General features: G+C 67.0%; 1 protein-coding gene across 1 annotated transcript; it reads left to right on the forward strand.

Annotated features, from left to right (window-relative positions):
- The first annotated feature begins 3664 nt into the window (after positions 1 to 3664).
- On the forward strand, positions 3665 to 16409 carry LOC309578433 (sphingomyelin phosphodiesterase 5-like). The gene is made up of 8 exons (XM_082291076.1): positions 3665 to 3681; positions 7710 to 8881; positions 8964 to 9036; positions 10368 to 10508; positions 10905 to 10994; positions 11347 to 11410; positions 12969 to 13113; positions 14508 to 16409. The coding sequence occupies exons 2-8, from the start codon at positions 7757 to 7759 to the stop codon at positions 14601 to 14603; spliced, it is 1734 nt and encodes a 577-aa protein (XP_082147202.1). The 5' UTR covers positions 3665 to 3681; positions 7710 to 7756; the 3' UTR covers positions 14604 to 16409.
- The last annotated feature ends 1454 nt before the right edge of the window (positions 16410 to 17863 follow it).

Below are 17863 nucleotides of genomic sequence, written 5' to 3' on the forward strand. Positions count from 1 at the left end.
CCCCACAACCCACCCTGTGCCCCATAAACCCCGATGCACCCCATAGACCCCCCTGGGTGACCCGCAGCCCACCCTGTGCCCCACAGACCCCCATACACCCCATAGAACCCCCTGTGTGACCCACAGACCCCCATGCACCCCATAGACCCCCCTGTGTGCCCCACAACCCACCCTGTGCCCCACAGACCCCCATAGACCCCACAGATCCCCCCGTGGGACCCACAACCCACCCGGTGCCCCATAGAACCCCCTGAATGACCCACAGCCCACCCTGTGCCCCACAGACCCCCATGCACCCCACAGATCCCCCCGGTGCCCCATAGAACCCCCTGTGGGACCCACCGCCCACCCTGTGCCCCACAGACCCCCATGCACCCCATAGACCCCCCTGTGGGACCCACAGACCCCGATGCACCCCATAGACCCCCCCCGTGGGACCCACCGCCCACCCTGTGCCCCACAACCACGCCCACCCTCTGTCTCTGCCCCACAGCAGCACCTTGGGCAGCCCCGCGGCCCCACAGCTTTTATAGGGCGCTGTGGGGGGAGGGGGCGGGGGGAGGAGCAATGGGGGGCGGGGGGGTGGGGAGGGGGCTGATAAAGGAAGGGGAGGGGGCGGCCCCACCCTTCCCCCCCCGCCCCGTGGCGTCTCCGTGGGGCTGAGGGGTCCGAGCCCCTCCGTGTTCGCCCCATAGCGTGAGCTGTGGGGCAGAGTAAGGGCGGGGTACCCTGGCGGTGGTCTGGGGTCTTGTTTGGGGGGGTTTCTATGGGGCAGAGCAGGGGGGTCCCATTTGGGGCTGGCTGGCTGTGGGGCAGGGACGGGGGGTACCGGTTTGGGGGGGTTCAATGGGGCAGGACCAAAGGAAGCCCTTCTTGGTGGGGCATTTGTGGGGCAGGGATGGGGGTGCCCCTCATTTCGGGGATTCCATGGGGCAGGGATGGGGGTGTCCCTCATTTCGGGGGATTCTATGGGGAAGGGCCGGGGGTGCCCCTCATTTAGGGGATTCTATGGGGCAGGGACAGGGGGGTCCCTCATTTCGGGGGCTCTGTGGGGCAGTTATGGGGGGTCCCTCATTTAGGGGGCTCTGTGGGGCAGGGATGGGGGTGCCCCTCATTTCGGGGGCTCTGTGGGGCAGGGATGGGGGTGCCCCTCATTTCGGGGGCTCTGTGGGGCAGGGCCGGGGGTGCCCCTCATTTCGGGGGCTCTATGGGGCAGGGACAGGGGGGTCCCTCATTTAGGGGGCTCTATGGGGCAGTTATGGGGGGGTCCCTCATTTAGGGGGCTCTATGGGGCAGGGCCGGGGGTGCCCCTCATTTCGGGGGCTCTGTGGGGCAGGGATGGGGGTGCCCCTCATTTAGGGGGCTCTATGGGGCAGGGACAGGGGGGTCCCTCATTTCGGGGGCTCTGTGGGGCAGGGCCGGGGGGGTCCCTCATTTCGGGGGCTCTGTGGGGCAGGGACAGGGGTGCCCCTCATTTAGGGGATTCTATGGGGCAGGGATGGGGGTGCCCCTCATTTCGGGGGCTCCATGGGGCAGGGATGGGGGTGCCCCTCATTTCGGGGGATCTATGGGGCAGGGACAGGGGGGTCCCTCATTTCGGGGGCTCTATGGGGCAGGGCCGGGGGGGTCCCTGGCCAATGTCCCCACACCGGGGGGTGCTGACAGCCCGTCCCTGTCACTTCTATATCGGGACACGGCGGGGGGCGGGGGGGGGGCGTTATCTCGCCCCTCTCGTGGCGCTGTGGGGCCGCTGTGGGGCCGGGGGGGGTCTGGCAGCTGTCCCCGGACACGGCTCCACTTTGTCGTGGCCGCGGTGACAAAGTGTCCCCGCGAGGTGACAAATTCCTGCGGGCGGAGGGGGGGACGGGGGGGACGGGGGGCTCCACCTTGGGCCCCCCCCCCCATAGAGGGCCCTGGCCCCAGAGAGCCCCCCCTGCCCCATAAAGACCCCAAGGGTGGCTGTGCCCTCCCCCCCGGACACCTGGGACCCCCCTGGGACCCCCCTGGGCACCTCTGTCCCCCCCTGGACATCTGGGACCCACCTGGGCCCCCCCCCCCCGGACACGTGGGACCCCCCTGGACACCGCTGTCCTCTCCCCGGACACCTGGGGCCCCCCTGGACATCTGGGACCCACCTGGGGCCCCCCCGGACACGTGGGACCCCCCTGGACACCGCTGTCCTCTGCATGGACACCTGGGACCCCTCTGGACATCTGGGACCCACCTGGGGCCCCCCCGGACATGTGGATCCCACCTGGACACCTGAGGTCCCCCTGGACACCGCTGTCCTCTCCCCGGACACCTGGGACCCCCCTGGACATGTGGATCCCACCTGGACACCTGGGACTGCCCTGGACACTGCTGTCACCCCCTGGACACCTGGGACTGCCCTGGACATCTGAGACCCCCGCTGGACACCAGTGTGTGTCCCCCTCCGGACACCTGTGAGCTCCCTGGACACAGAGGAGGTGTTGGGGTGTGGAGAACATCGATGGATGTGAGGAGGTGGAGGGGTGGTGGGACACTGGGGTGGGACATGGAGGGGTTGGTGGGACATGGATGGACATTGGGATGGGACACGGATGGACATTGGGATGGTGGGACATGGATGGACATTGGGATGGGACAGGGATGGACATTGGGATGGTGGGACATGGATGGACATTGGGATGGGACATGGATGGACATTGGGATGGGACAGGGATGGACATTGGGATGGTGGGACAGGGATGGGACATTGGGATGGTGGGACAGGGATGGACATTGGGATGGGACATGGATGGACATTGGGATGGTGGGACATGGATGGGACACTGGGATGGGACACGGATGGACATCGGGATGGTGGGACAGGGATGGACATTGGGATGGTGGGACAGGGATGGACATTGGGATGAGACAGGGATGGACATTGGGATGGTGGGACATTGGGAGGGACACTGGGATGGGACACGGAGCAGCCGGAGCGATGGAGAACCCAGGGGTGGCAGTTTGGGGTCCGACCGCCCCTTTCTTGGCTGTTTTGGGGTTGATCTTTGATGTTTATTTGCGGTGACAATGGTGACAATGACAGTGATGATGATGACGATGGTGACGATGATGACATTGATAATGACGACGATGATGATGATGGTGACAGTGACGGTGACAGTGACCGTCATTACCCCGGCGTTTATTTGGGTTCCGTCCCTGATCCCTTCCTGCCTCAACCCCAACGTCCACTCGGGGTTCTCCTCCCCTCTCCACTGGCGGGGGGGGCCTGGGGGCGGGCGAGTGTCACAGCACCTGGGCTGGCACCTGGCACCTGTGACACCCGGCACCTGTGACACCTGTCAGACACCCGGCACCTGTGACACCTGGCAGAACACCTGGCACCTGTGACACCTGGCAGAACACCTGGCACGGTCCCTGGCACGACCCTCCCTCTCCTCCCACGTCCCCCCAGGGTTTCCCTCCCTTCGCCGGGACAGCACCGGGGACAGCACTGGGGGGGCTTCGGGAGCCGGTGCCCCCCCGGCTCTTTGTCCCCTCGGTGTCCCCTCGGTGTCCCCCGCCCCCCAGTCTACCCAGTTCGGGGTCACGGCCGTACTGGGGGCGGTTGCGGCGCTTTTCCTTTCGTTTTGGCCGCGCTTTTCCTTTCGCTTCTTGGAGGCGACAACGGCTCCGAGGATCCACAGCGAGGTCACTTGGGGGGTCCGGGGGGGGGGGGGTCAGGGGGTGTCACCTTCCCCGTCACCTTCCCTGTCACCCCCTGCCCCGGGTGGGGGCTCAGCGGGCGGGGGGGGGTGGCAGGAAATGGCGGGAGGTGACAGCGGGTGACACGAGCCGAGGTGTGCGGGGGGGGGAACACACGGACCCCTCCCCCCACCCGTGGGGCCGCGGTGGGAAAAGGGAAGCGGAGGGGGGAAGGGGACAGGGACAACTCGGGGACACCCCCGGCAGTGTCACCTCCCCCCCCCCCCCCCCCCGCGGGTGGCGACACCTGGGCAGGTGAGGGGGTCGCGGACCCCCCTGGCGTGGGCCAAGCGAGGGGGGTCCCGCGGGTGCCACCGCGGTGCCGGACGTGCCACGGCCACGGCGGCCACTGCTGTGCCACCACAGCCCCCCCCCCTCCTCCTCCTCGGGGCCACCGGGAGAACCGGTCAGGCGATACCTCCGGGCAACCTGCGCCGGCGGCTCGGTGGCCACCATGGGGTGCTGGCCCGGTGGCACGGGGGGGGGGGGGCTGCGGCGCCGTGTCCGGGGGTGGCAGCGGCCACGCAGCGCGACAGGAACGCGGCCGGGCGGCGCCGGAGTGACCCCGCGGCCGGCGGATGTTTGTTTGTCACCTGTGGCCTCCCGGTGGCAGCGGCGGCCCCAGGGGCCCGGGGCGAGCGGTGGCCCCCGGCCATGAGCGGCGGCGGCGGCGGCGGCCACCCCGGGCAGGTGGAGGTGGCCATGGTGGCGTGCGGAGGTGAGGGAGTGGCCGGGAGGTGACGGCGGTGCCAGGTGGCACTGGCAGGGAGCTGGGACGGGCTCGGAGCTGGCACAGCCGGCGGGCCAGCGGGCAGCGGCGCCACTCGTCCCCCCCGGCCACCGCGGCCACCGCGAAAGCCACACCAGGGAGGGCTTGGTGGCCACACCCGGGACAGCGCGGCGCCAGGGCCCCGCGGGGACAATGGCGGGGTCACTGCCAGCACCGCGGGGACAATGGCAGTGCCACCGGGCCAGCACCACGGGGACAATGGCAGTGCCACCGGGCCGGCACCATGGGGACAATGGCAGTGCCACCGGGCCAGCACCGCGGGGACAATGGCAGTGCCACCGGGCCAGCACTGCGGGGACAATGGCGGTGCCACCGGGCCAGCACCGCGGGGACAATGGCAGTGCCACCGGGCCGGCACTGTGGGGACAATGGCAGTGCCACCGGGCCGGCACTGCGGGGACAATGGCAGTGCCACCGGGCCGGCACCATGGGGACAATGGCGGTGCCACCGGGCCGGCACCACGGGGACAATGGCAGTGCCACCGGGCCAGCACGGGCCATGTGCTGCCACCCCCTGTACGGGGACAGAGCCCGGTGGCACCACTGGGTTGATGAGTGGGCACTGGGGGACACTGGCACTGACCCCTCTGGGTGGGCACTGGGTGACACTGGCACTGACCCCTCTGGGTGGGCACTGGGTGACAGTGGTGGACACTGGTATTGACCTCTCTGGGTGGGCACTGGGTGACAGTGATGGACACTGGTATTGACCTCTCTGGGTGGGCACTGGGTGACAGTGATGGACACTGGTATTGACCTCTCTGGGTGGGCACTGGGTGACAGTGGTGGACACTGGCATTGACCCCTCTGGGTGGGCACTGGGTGACAGTGGTGGACACTGGCATTGACCCCTCTGGGTGGGCACTGGGTGACAGTGGTGGACACTGGCACTGACCCCTCTGGGTGGGCACTGGGTGACAGTGATGGACACTGGTATTGACCTCTCTGGGTGGGCACTGGGGGACACTGGGACCCCAGCACTGACCCCTCTGGGTGGTCAGTGGTGGACACTGGGACCCCGTCCTGGGTCCGGTCCCCGCGGGCTCCGGTGGCACAGATTCGGCCCCCGTGGGTGTCGGGGCCGTCCCGTGGCCGGCGGTGCCACACCCGGCCTGAGTGACCTGTGGCACGTGCCAGCCCTGCCACCCGCGCCACCGCGGGGACAAGGGGCGAGCCGGGAGGGGAGGGACCCCCGGGGGTGTCCCCAGTGCCCCCAGTAGCCCCAGTGCCCTCGGTATTGCCCTCATCCCCAGTAACCCCCAGTGTCCCCCACTTCCAGTATCCCCAGTGTCCCCAGTAACCCCCAGTGTCCCCATCATCCCCAGTGTCCCCAGCATTCTCAGTGTCCCCATCATCCCCAGTAACCCCCAGTGTCCCCCACTTCCAGTATCCCCAGTGTCCCCAGTAACCCCCAGTGTCCCCAGTAACCCCCAGTGTCCCCCACTTCCAGTATTCCCAGTGTCCCCAGTAACCCCCAGTGTCCCCAGTAACCCCCAGTGTCCCCCACTTCCAGTATTCCCAGTGTCCCCAGTAACCCCAGTGTCCCCAGTAACCCCCAGTGTCCCCCCACTTCCAGTATTCCCAGTTCCCCCTGTATCCCCAGTGTCCCCAGTAACCCCCAGTGTCCCCCACTTCCAGTATTCCCAGTTCCCCCTGTATCCCCAGTGTCCCCAGTAACCCCCAGTGTCCCAGTGTCCCCAGCAACTCCAGTGACCCCAGAGTCCCCACTGTCCCCAGTGTCCCATTGCTCCCAGTAACCCCAGTGCTCCCAGCATTCCCAGTAACTCCAGCGACTCCAGTATCCCCAGTGACTCCAGCATCCCCAGTGTCCCCAGAATTCCCAGTGCCTCCCAGTGACTCCAGTATCCCCAGTGCCCCCAGTGTCCGGCACCATCCCACACTGGGAGTGGGGCAGCTGTAGAGTCAGGCAGGAGTGACTGGCCCGGGTGAGGGGTCACTGGCCCGGGTGAGGGGTGACTGGCCCGGGTGAGGTGTGACTGGCCCGGGTGAGGTGTGACTGGCCCGGGTGAGGTGTCACCGGCCCCGGTGAGGGGTCACTGGCCCGGGTGAGGTGTGACTGGCCCGGGTGAGGTGTCACCGGCCCCGGTGAGGGGTCACTGGCCCGGGTGAGGTGTGATTGGCCCGGGTGAGGTGTGATTGGCCCGGGTGAGGTGTGATTGGCCCGGGTGAGGTGTCACTGGCCCGGGTGAGGTGTGACTGGCCCGGATGAGGTGTCACTGGCCCGGGTGAGGTGTCACCGGCCACGTGCCGTGTCCGGCCCTGCCGTGGCCGCGGGGCTCGGAGCTGCCGTGAACCTGTCGGGCCAGACCGGCCGGCCGGGACTCACCTGGCCGGACTCAGGGGCCAAAACTCACCTGGACAGCGGCAGGGGCCGGGCCTCACCTGGCCGGTCTCGGCCTGTACCGAGTCCCGGTGGCCCCGGACCCCCCCCGAGGCCGGGGCCAGGTGAGGGGGCAGCTGCGGGCGGGGGCGGGTCTGGGGGCGCGAGTGGCCACTGCCGGCGTCACCGGGGCCACCGGGCAGGAAGGAAGGGACCGGCAGCACCTTCGGGGTCCCGGCTCGGGGGCTCCCCCCGGCTGGACACACCTGAGGGGACCTCGGGGGTCCCGGGGACCCTGTGGGGACCCTGCAGGGACACCGGGCGGGGGGGTCCCGTGCCCGTCGCCCCCGTTCCCGGCTCCCGCTGCGGCCCCGGGACGAGGGGACGGTCCCGGGATGTTCCCACGGTGGCAGCTCCGGCCGCGGGGGAGGGTCAGCTCCGGCCGCGGGGGAGGGTCAGCTCCGGCCGCGGGGGAGGGTCAGCTCCCGGCCGCGGGGGAGGGTCAGCTCCCGGCCGCGGGGGAGGGTCAGCTCCCGGCCGCGGGAGTTTCCCACGGTGGCCGGGATGGGGCGGGAGGGGTCCTGCTCCGGCCACGTGAGTTTCCCACGGGGCTTGGGACGTGGCGGGGGTGGTGGCCAGGATTGGGGGGGGGGGGTCGGGGGGGGTCTCACTCTGGCCACAGGAGTTTCCCACAGTGACCAGGGGGTCCCACTCCCGATTTTCCCACGGTGGCACGCGGGACACAGAGGGTCCTGCTCCATCCCGGGACATTCTCCCGGTGACCGGGACATGGCCGGAATCCCCCCCTCGCCACCGGCCACTCACCGGGGTCTCTTCCCGCAGGTTGTGCCAACTGCGCCGGAGCCTCCGAACCGGACCAGGACGCCCCGATGTCGTGGCCACCCCCGTCCACTCTGCCGGACACCCCTTTCCCCAACGGGGCCCTGGCTGCGGTGGCCGCGGTGGCCGAGGCGCTGCTGACCCCCGGCTACTGGGCGCTGGACCGGCTGCTGGCCCTGCAGCCCACCACGGCCCAGCGGGCGCGCTGGCGGCGGCACCGGGCCGGGCGCTGCCTCGGGCCGGGCGCACGGGTGCTGGTGGCACCGGTCCTGGTGCTGGCGCTGGTGCTGGCGCTGCCGCTCTCCCTCCTGGGGCTGCTGCTGTGGCTGCCGGTGCAGGCCAAGCGCCGGCCCTTTGTCCACCAGCACGCGGCCGCCGCGGCCACGCCGGAGCCCTGGGACCCGCGGCGGCCCCGCAGCTTCACCTTCCTGACCGCCAACCTGTGCCTGATGCCCAGCGGCCTGGCCCGCTTCAGCAACCTGGGCAGCACCCGCTGGCGCGCCGCGGTCATCGGTCAGCTGCTGGCACCGGGAGCGCCGGCCCAAGGCTCCGGACACCGCGATGGGCTGCTGGAGCCGCAGCGGGGCGATGGAGGGGGCTACGGGGGCACGCTCAGCACCGTGGCCTGGGGGCAGCCGGGCAGCGGGTCAGGGCCGGGGGCGCCCGGGGGGGATCCGTGGACGGCGGCCGGTCCGTCGGCACCGGTGGCTAGCACCATGCCGTGGCCGGAGATGGCGATGGCCAACCCAACGCCGGTGGCCAACCCGCGGCCAGCGGTTGACTCGCTGCCGACGCTGGCGGTGCCGATGACCGACGCAGCCCCGGGAGCCGCTCCCTCACCGGCGGCCACCCTGAGGCCGGAGCGGCCGATCCCGCTGGCCAACCCGATGCCCTCGGTGCTGACCACCCGCATCCCGCCGGACACCGACTTCATGTGCCTGCAGGAGGTGTTCGATGCCACCGCGGCCACCATCCTGCGCCAGCGGCTCGGCCGCCACTTCCCGCACGTGCTGTGGGGGGTGGGCCCGGGGGGGCTGCGCTGCGGGCAGCTGCGGGTGCTGGGCAGTGGCCTGGTGCTGGCCAGCCGCTTCCCGCCGCTGGCCGCCCGCTTCCGCCCCTTCCCCAACGCCGCCCGCGAGGACGCGCTGGCCAACAAGGGGCTGCTGGTGGCACAGGTGAGGGGACACCCCGGGGGGGGCGGGGGGGTGACGGGGACCGGCCCAGGTGACACATGGGTGGTGTCCCCCTCCCCCCCAGGTGCTGTTGGGGATGGGGCGGGGTCAGCGCGTCGTGGGGTACCTGGGCTGCACCCACCTGCAGGCGCCCGCGGGTGAGTGGGGACGCGGTGACGGCGTGGGGGGACACTGGGGGGGGGAGGGGGCCTGGGGGTGTTGGGTCAGTGTGGTCAGTGTGGTCTTGTCCGACTGTGTCCGGGTGTCCTTGTCCCCCTGTGCCCGTGTGTCCCTGTGTCCATCTGTGCCCGTGTCCCCATGTCCCCGTGTCCCCGTGTCCCTGTGTCCATCTGTCCCCATGTCCCCGTGTCCCCGTGTCCATGCCCCCCTGTGCCCGTGCGTCTGTGTCCCACCGTGTCCCCGTGTCCGTGTGTCCCCGTGTCCATCTGTCCGTGTGTCTCTGTCCCCCTGTCCCCCGATGTCCCCGTGTCTGTCCTTCTGTGTCCCCATGCCCCCCAATGTCCATATGGCCCCTGTGTGTCCTCCTGTCCCAGTCCCTGTGCCCGTAGCTGTCCCCATGTCCCCGTACCCGTGTCCCCATCCCTGTGCCCACAGCTGTCCCCATGTCCCCATCCCTGTGCCCATAGCTGTCCCCATGACCCCATACCCGTGCCCCATGTCCCCATCCCCATGTCCCCATGCCCCGTGTCCCCATCCCTGTGCCCATAGCTGTCCCCATCCCCGTGTCCCCATGCCCCGTGTCCCCATCCCTGTGCCCACAGCTGTCCCCATGTCCCCATCCCCGTGTCCCCATCCCTGTGCCCATAGCTGTCCCCATGCCCGTGCCCCGTGTCCCCATGCCCCGTGTCCCCATCCCTGTGCCCATAGCTGTCCCCATGTCCCCATCCCCGTGTCCCCATCCCCGTGTCCCCATCCCTGTGCCCATAGCTGTCCCCATGTCCCCATCCCCGTGTCCCCACGCCCCATGCCCCGTGCCCCCATCCCCGTGTCCCCATGCCCCGTGTCCCCATCCCTGTGCCCATAGTTGTCCCCATGTCCCCATCCCCATGTCCCCATGCCCCATGTCCCCATCCCTGTGCCCATAGCTGCCCCCACACCCCATCCCCGTGTCCCCATCCCTGTGTCCACAGCTGCCCCCATGCCTCGTGTCCCCATGCCCCGTTTCCCCATCCCTGTGCCCATAGCTGTCCCCATGTCCCCATCCCCGTGTCCCCACGCCCCATGCCCCGTGTCCCCATGCCCCATGTCCCCATCCCCGTGTCCCCATCCCTGTGCCCATAGCTGTCCCCATGTCCCCATCCCCGTGTCCCCACGCCCCATGCCCCGTGTCCCCATGCCCCATGTCCCCATCCCCGTGTCCCCATCCCTGTGCCCATAGCTGTCCCCATGTCCCCATGCCCCATGTCCCCATCCCCGTGTCCCCATCCCCGTGCCCCGTGTCCCCATGCCCGCTGTCCCCGTGTCGCAGCCGATGCCACCATCCGTGACGTGCAGCTGTCCCTGGTGCTCCGCTGGCTCTGGGAGTTCCGGCGGGAGCACGAGCAGCCGGGGGACCTGGTGGCCTTCGATGTCCTCTGCGGGGACCTCAACTTCGACAACTGCTCCCGGGGTGGGGACACGGGGGGACACGGGGGGGACACGGGGGCGGGGCGAGGGGGACAGAGGCGTGGGACACGAGGGGACAGGGCAGGGGGACATGGGGGGTCGTGGGTTGGGGACATTGGGGGACACGGCGGGACTGCAGGGACGTGGTGGGGACATTGGGGGGCAGAGGGGGTGGGGGGTCGTGGGACATTGGGGGACATTGGGGGACACGGGGGGACGTGGTGGGGACAATGGGGGGGCAGAGGGGGTGGGGGGTCGTGGGTGGGGGACACTGAGGCGAATGGGGTGGGGGACGGAGGGGACAGGGGGGGAGAGAGGTGGGGGACATCGGGGGGACGTGGGAGGCCGGGGGGGACACAGGGGGACACGGGGGGTGACAGCAGCGCCGTGTCCTCGGCAGGTGACGCCCAGAACCAGCAGCACCCCCTGTTCAAGGAGTTCTGGGACCCCGCACGCTGCGACCCCGGCCAGGACCAGCCCTGGGCCATCGGTGGGGACACCGCTGTCACCTCCCCGGGGTCCCCGCTGTCACCCCTGCCCAGAGTCCCCGCTGTCACCTCCCCAAGGACACCATTGTCACCTCTGCCCGGGGACCCCACTGTTACCCGTGCCTGGGGAACGCACTGTCCCCTCCCTGTCCCCTCCTGTCCCCTCCCCGTGTCCGGGGTCCCGCTCACTCCCTGTCCCCTCCTGTCCCCTCCTGTCCCCTCCTGTCCCCTCCCCGTGTCCGGGGTCCCGCTCACTCCCTGTCCCCTCCTGTCCCCTCCTGTCCCCTCCTGTCCCCTCCCCGTGTCCGGGGTCCCGCTCACTCCCTGTCCCCTCCTGTCCCCTGCTGTCCCCAGGGACGCTGCTCGACTGCCTCAAGATCTACGAGGAGGCCGTGTCCAACCCTGAGAACATGAAGAGGTGACACTGGGGACACTGGGGACACTGGGGACACTGGGGGGGCACAGGGTGGGAGGGGGGGTCCTCCATGCCTGTGCCACCGTGTCCCCGTGCCAGCACAGCTCAGTATCTCCGTGCCCCCGTGCCCCTGTGTCCCTCTGTCCCTGTGTCCCTCTGTCCCTGTGTCCCTCTGTCCCTGTGTTCCTCTGTCCCTCTGTCCCTCTCCCCCCTGTCCCTCTGTCCCTGTGTCCCTCTGTCCCTGTGTTCCTCTGTCCCTCTGTCCCTCTCCCCCCTGTCCCTCTGTCCCTCTGTCCCTCTGTCCCCCTGTCCCCTGTCCCTCTGTCCCCTGTCCCCTGTCCCTCTGTCCCTCTGTCCCCTCTGTCCCCCCTGTCCCTCTGTCCCTCTGTCCCCCTGTCCCTCTGTCCCTCTGTCCCTCTGTCCCCTCTGTCCCCCCTGTCCCTCTGTCCCTCTGTCCCCCTGTCCCCCTCTCCCTCTGTCCCTCTGTCCCTCTCCCCCCTGTCCCTCTGTCCCCTGTCCCTCTGTCCCTCTGTCCCTCTGTCCCTCTGTCCCCTGTCCCTCTGTCCCCTGTCCCTCTGTCCCTCTGTCCCCTCTGTCCCTCTGTCCCCTGTCCCTCTGTCCCTCTGTCCCTCTGTCCCTCTCCCCCCTGTTCCTCTGTCCGTCTGTCCCCCTGTCCCTCTTCCCCCTGTCCCTCTGTCCCCTGTCCCTCTGTCCCTCTGTCCCCTGTCCCTCTGTCCCTCTGTCCCTCTGTCCCCCTGTCCCTCTGTCCCTCTCCCCCCTGTCCCTCTGTCCCCTCTGTCCCTCTCCCCCCTGTCCCTCTGTCCCCTGTCCCTCTGTCCCTCTGTCCCTCTGTCCCCTGTCCCTCTGTCCCTCTGTCCCTCTGTCCCCCTGTCCCTCTGTCCCTCTCCCCCCTGTCCCTCTGTCCCTCTGTCCCTCTGTCCCTCTGTCCCCTGTCCCTCTGTCCCTCTGTCCCTCTGTCCCCCTGTCCCCTCTGTCCCTCTCCCCTCTGTCCCTCTGTCCCTCTGTCCCCCTGTCCCTCTGTCCCTCTGTCCCCCTGTCCCTCTGTCCCTGTGTCCCTCTGTCCCTCTCCCCCCTGTCCCTCTTCCCCCTGTCCCTCTGTCCCCTGTCCCTCTGTCCCTCTGTCCCCTGTCCCTCTGTCCCTCTGTCCCTCTGTCCCCCTGTCCCTCTGTCCCTCTCCCCCCTGTCCCTCTGTCCCCTCTGTCCCTCTCCCCCCTGTCCCTCTGTCCCCTGTCCCTCTGTCCCTCTGTCCCTCTGTCCCCTGTCCCTCTGTCCCTCTGTCCCTCTGTCCCCCTGTCCCTCTGTCCCTCTCCCCCCTGTCCCTCTGTCCCCTCTGTCCCTCTCCCCCCTGTCCCTCTGTCCCTCTGTCCCTCTGTCCCTCTGTCCCTCTGTCCCCTGTCCCTCTGTCCCTCTGTCCCTCTGTCCCCCTGTCCCCTCTGTCCCTCTCCCCTCTGTCCCTCTGTCCCTCTGTCCCCCTGTCCCTCTGTCCCTCTGTCCCTCTGTCCCCCTGTCCCTCTGTCCCTGTGTCCCTCTGTCCCCTCAGGACGCTGTCGCAGCCCCAGGGCCGGGAGCAGTTCCTGGCCGCTCCCATCCTGTCCTGCGGAGCTCCGGACCCGGCGGCGCCGCGGCCGTGGCAGGGCCGGCGCGTGGACCGGACACTGCTGCGGAGGGACCCCGCGCTGGCCACCGTGAGTGACCACGGGGAGACCCCCAGAGTGACCCCTGAGTGACCACGGGGAGACCCCCAGAGTGACCCCTGAGTGACACCAGAGTGACCCTGAGTGACCACGGGGAGACCCCCAGAGTGACCCCTGAGTGACACCAGAGTGACCCTGAGTGACCACGGGGAGACCCCCAGAGTGACCCCTGAGTGACACCAGAGTGACCCTGAGTGACCACGGGGAGACCCCCAGAGTGACCCCTGAGTGACACCAGAGTGACCCTGAGTGACCACGGGGAGACCCCCAGAGTGACCCCTGAGTGACACCAGAGTGACCCTGAGTGACCACGGGGAGACCCCCAGAGTGACCCCTGAGTGACACCAGAGTGACCCTGAGTGACCACGGGGAGACCCCCAGAGTGACCCCTGAGTGACACCAGAGTGACCCTGAGTGACCACGGGGAGACCCCCAGAGTGACCCCTGAGTGACACCAGAGTGACCCTGAGTGACCACGGGGAGACCCCCAGAGTGACCCCTGAGTGACACCAGAGTGACCCTGAGTGACCACGGGGAGACCCCCAGAGTGACCCCTGAGTGACACCAGAGTGACCCTGAGTGACCACGGGGAGCCCCAGAGTGACCCCTGAGTGACACCAGAGTGACCCTGAGTGACCACGGGGAGCCCCAGAGTGACCCCTGAGTGACACCAGAGTGACCCTGAGTGACCACGGGGAGCCCCAGAGTGACCCCTGAGTGACACCAGAGTGACCCTGAGTGACCACGGGGAGCCCCAGAGTGACCCCTGAGTGACACCAGAGTGACCACGGGGAGCCCTGAGTGACCCCTGAGTGACACCAGAGTGACCCTGAGTGACCACGGGGAGCCCCAGAGTGACCCCTGAGTGACACCAGAGTGACCCTGAGTGACCACGGGGAGACCCCCAGAGTGACCCCTGAGTGACACCAGAGTGACCCTGAGTGACCACGGGGAGCCCCAGAGTGACCCCTGAGTGACCACGGGGAGACCCCCAGAGTGACCCCGAGTGACACCAGAGTGACCCTGAGTGACCACGGGGAGCCCCAGAGTGACCCCTGAGTGACACCAGAGTGACCCTGAGTGACCACGGGGAGCCCCCGAGTGACCCCTGAGTGACACCAGAGTGACCCTGAGTGACCACGGGGAGTCCCAGAGTGACCCTGAGTGACCCCAGAGTGACCCTGAGTGACCACGGGACCCCAGAGTGACCCCAGAGTGACCCCAGAGTGACCCCAGAGTGACCCCGGGACCCTGAGTGAACCTGGCACCCAGAGTGACCCCAGGACCCCAGAGTGACCCCCGGCACCCCCAGAGTGACCCCTGGGACCCCCAGAGCGCCCCCGAGTGACCCCTGGGACCCTGCCCTGACCCCGCTGTCCCCTCAGGAGGTCACCGGGCTCTCGGTCATCACCCAGCTGGCCACGCTCTCCGACCACCTGCCCGTGGCCCTGCGGCTGCGCCTGGGGCCCGCTGACCTCTGACCCCGGCACGGCCACGGCGCCGGCCACGGCCCTGACCCCAGTGTGACCGCTGCTCCGGCCACGGCTCTGGACACGGCGCTGGACACAGCTCCGGCCACAGCTCTGACCCCATCATGGCCACTGCTCCGGCCACGGCTCTGGACACGGCGCTGGCCTCTGCTCCGGCCACAGCTCTGACCCTGATGTGGCCACTGCTCCGGCCACTGCTCCGGCCACAGCTCTGACCCCAGCCACTGCTCTGGCCACTGCTCCGGCCACTGCTCCGGCAACTGCTCTGGCCACTGCTCCAGCCACAGCTCTGACCCAAGTGTGACCACTGCTCCGGCCACTGCTCCAGCCACAGCTCTGACCCAAGTGTGACCACTGCTCCGGCCACTGCTCCAGCCACAGCTCTGACCCAAGTGTGACCACTGCTCCGGCCACTGCTCCAGCCACAGCTCTGACCCAAGTGTGACCACTGCTCCGGCCACTGCTCCAGCCACTGCTCCGGCCACTGCTCTGACTCCAATATATGACCACTGCTCCGGCCACTGCTCCGGCCACAGCTCTGACCCCAATTTGGCCACTGCTCCGGCCACTGCTTCGGCCACTGCTCTGGTCACTGCTCCGGCCACTGCTCCAGCCACAGCTCTGACCCAAGTGTGACCACTGCTCCGGCCACTGCTCCAGCCACTGCTCCAGCCACTGCTCCGGCCACTGCTCTGACTCCAATATATGACCACTGCTCCGGCCACTGCTCTGACCCCAATTTGGCCACTGCTCCGGCCACTGCTTCGGCCACTGCTCTGGTCACTGCTCCGGCCATGTCCCCGTGAGTGTCACTGCACCAGGGGGTGACCGTGTGGACACGATCAGTGGTGGCATTGATCCGGAATCGGGGCCGGATTGGTCCGGTATTGATCCAGTATTGATCCAGTATTGGGGCAGGATCAGTCTGGTATTGATCTGACATCCATCCGGCACTGATCGGGCATTGATCCAGTATTGATCGGACACTGATCCAGCATTGATCAGACACTGATCCAGCACTGATCGGGCACCAGTCTGGCATTGATCGGGCATTGATCGGGCATTGATCGGGCATTGATCCAGCATTGATCGGGCACTGATCCAGCATTGATCGGGCATTGATCCAGCATTGATCAGACACTGATCTGGCATTGATCGGGCACCGATCTGGCATTGATCCAGCATTGATCGGGCATTGATCCAGCATTGATCGGACACTGATCCAGCATTGATCGGACACTGATCCGGCATTGATCGGGCACTGATCCAGCATTGATCCAGCATTGATCCAGCATTGATCGGACACTGATCCAGCATTGATCGGGCATTGATCCAGCATTGATCAGACACTGATCCAACATTGATCGGGCACCGATCTGGCATTGATCCAGCATTGATCGGGCATTGATCGGGCACTGATCCGGCACCGATCTGGCATTGATCCAGCATTGATCGGACACCGATCTGGCATTGATCCAGCATTGATCCAGCATTGATCCAGCATTGATCGGACACCGATCTGGCATTGATCCAGCATTGATCCAGCATTGATCCAGCATTGATCAGACACCGATCTGGCATCGATCGAGCATTGATCCAGCATTGATCCAACATTGATCGGGCAGCGATCTGGCATCGATCGAGCATTGATCCAGTATTGATCAGACACTGATCCAGCATTGATCGGGCACCGGTCCGGCATTGATCGGGCATTAATCCAGTATTGATCGGGCACCGATCCGGCATCGATCGGGCATTGATCCAGCATTGATCGGACACTGATCCAGCATTGATCGGGCACCGGTCCGGCATTGATCGGGCATTGATCGGGCATTGATCAGGCACCAGCCGCGCGCTGTTCCGGTGTCCGGTGTCGGCCGTTCCTTTTATCACGGAATTTTGGAAATCTCTGGTGTGGGCTGAGTTTGTCACTCGATCCCAGCCGGGATCGGGAACGGGATCGGGATCGGGAATGGGGATGGGATGGGATGGGATGGGATGGGAATGGGATGGAAATGGGAATGGGATCAATGGGATGGGGATGGGATGGGAATGGGAGTGGGATCAATGGGATGGGGATGGGAATGGGATGGGATCGGGAATGGGAATGGGAATGGGATGGGATTGGGATGGGAATGGGATGGGATGGGAATGGGATGGGATGGGATTGGGATGGGATGGGAATGGGATAGGATGGGATGGGAATGGGAATGGGATGGGAATGGGATGGGATGGGATGGGAATGGGAATGGGATGGGAATGGGATGGGATCAATGGGATGGGATGGGAATGGGATGGGATGGGATCAATGGGATGGGGATGGGATGGGATGGGATCAATGGGATGGGATGGGAATGGGAATGGGATTGGGATTGGGATTGGATTGGGATGGGGATGGGAATGGGAATGGGAATGGAATGGGGATGGGATGGGATGGGATGGGATGGGGATGGGATGGGATGGGATGGGAATGGGATGGAAATGGGAATGGGATGGGATGGGAATGGGATTGGGATTGGGATTGGGATTGGATTGGGATGGGGATGGGAATGGGAATGGGAATGGAATGGGGATGGGATGGGATGGGATGGGATGGGGATGGGATGGGATGGGGATGGGATGGGATGGGGATGGGATGGGATGGGATGGGATGGGAATGGGATGGAAATGGGAATGGGATGGGATGGGAATGGGATTGGGATTGGGATTGGGATTGGATTGGGATGGGGATGGGAATGGGAATGGGAATGGAATGGGGATGGGATGGGATGGGATGGGATGGGGATGGGATGGGATGGGGATGGGATGGGATGGGATGGGATGGGAATGGGATGGAAATGGGAATGGGATGGGATGGGATGGGAATGGGAATGGGAATGGATCGGGAATGGGAATGGGATGGGATGGGATTGGGATGGGATGGGATGGGATGGGATGGGAATGGGAATGGGATGGGAATGGGATGGGATGGGATGGGAATGGGAATGGGATGGGAATGGGATGGGATGGGATGGGAATGGGAATGGGAATGGGATGGGATGGGATGGGAATGGGAATGGGATGGGAATGGGATGGGATGGGATGGGAATGGGAATGGGATGGGAATGGGATGGGATGGGATGGGAATGGGAATGGGAATGGGAATGGGATGGGATCAATGGGATGGGATGGGAATGGGATGGGATGGGATGGGATCAATGGGATGGGATGGGAATGGGAATGGGATTGGGATTGGGATTGGATTGGGATGG

Source organism: Coloeus monedula (assembly GCF_965178545.1).
Source record: "Coloeus monedula genome assembly, chromosome: 1".
In the NCBI taxonomy this organism is placed as follows: Eukaryota; Metazoa; Chordata; class Aves; order Passeriformes; family Corvidae; genus Coloeus; species Coloeus monedula.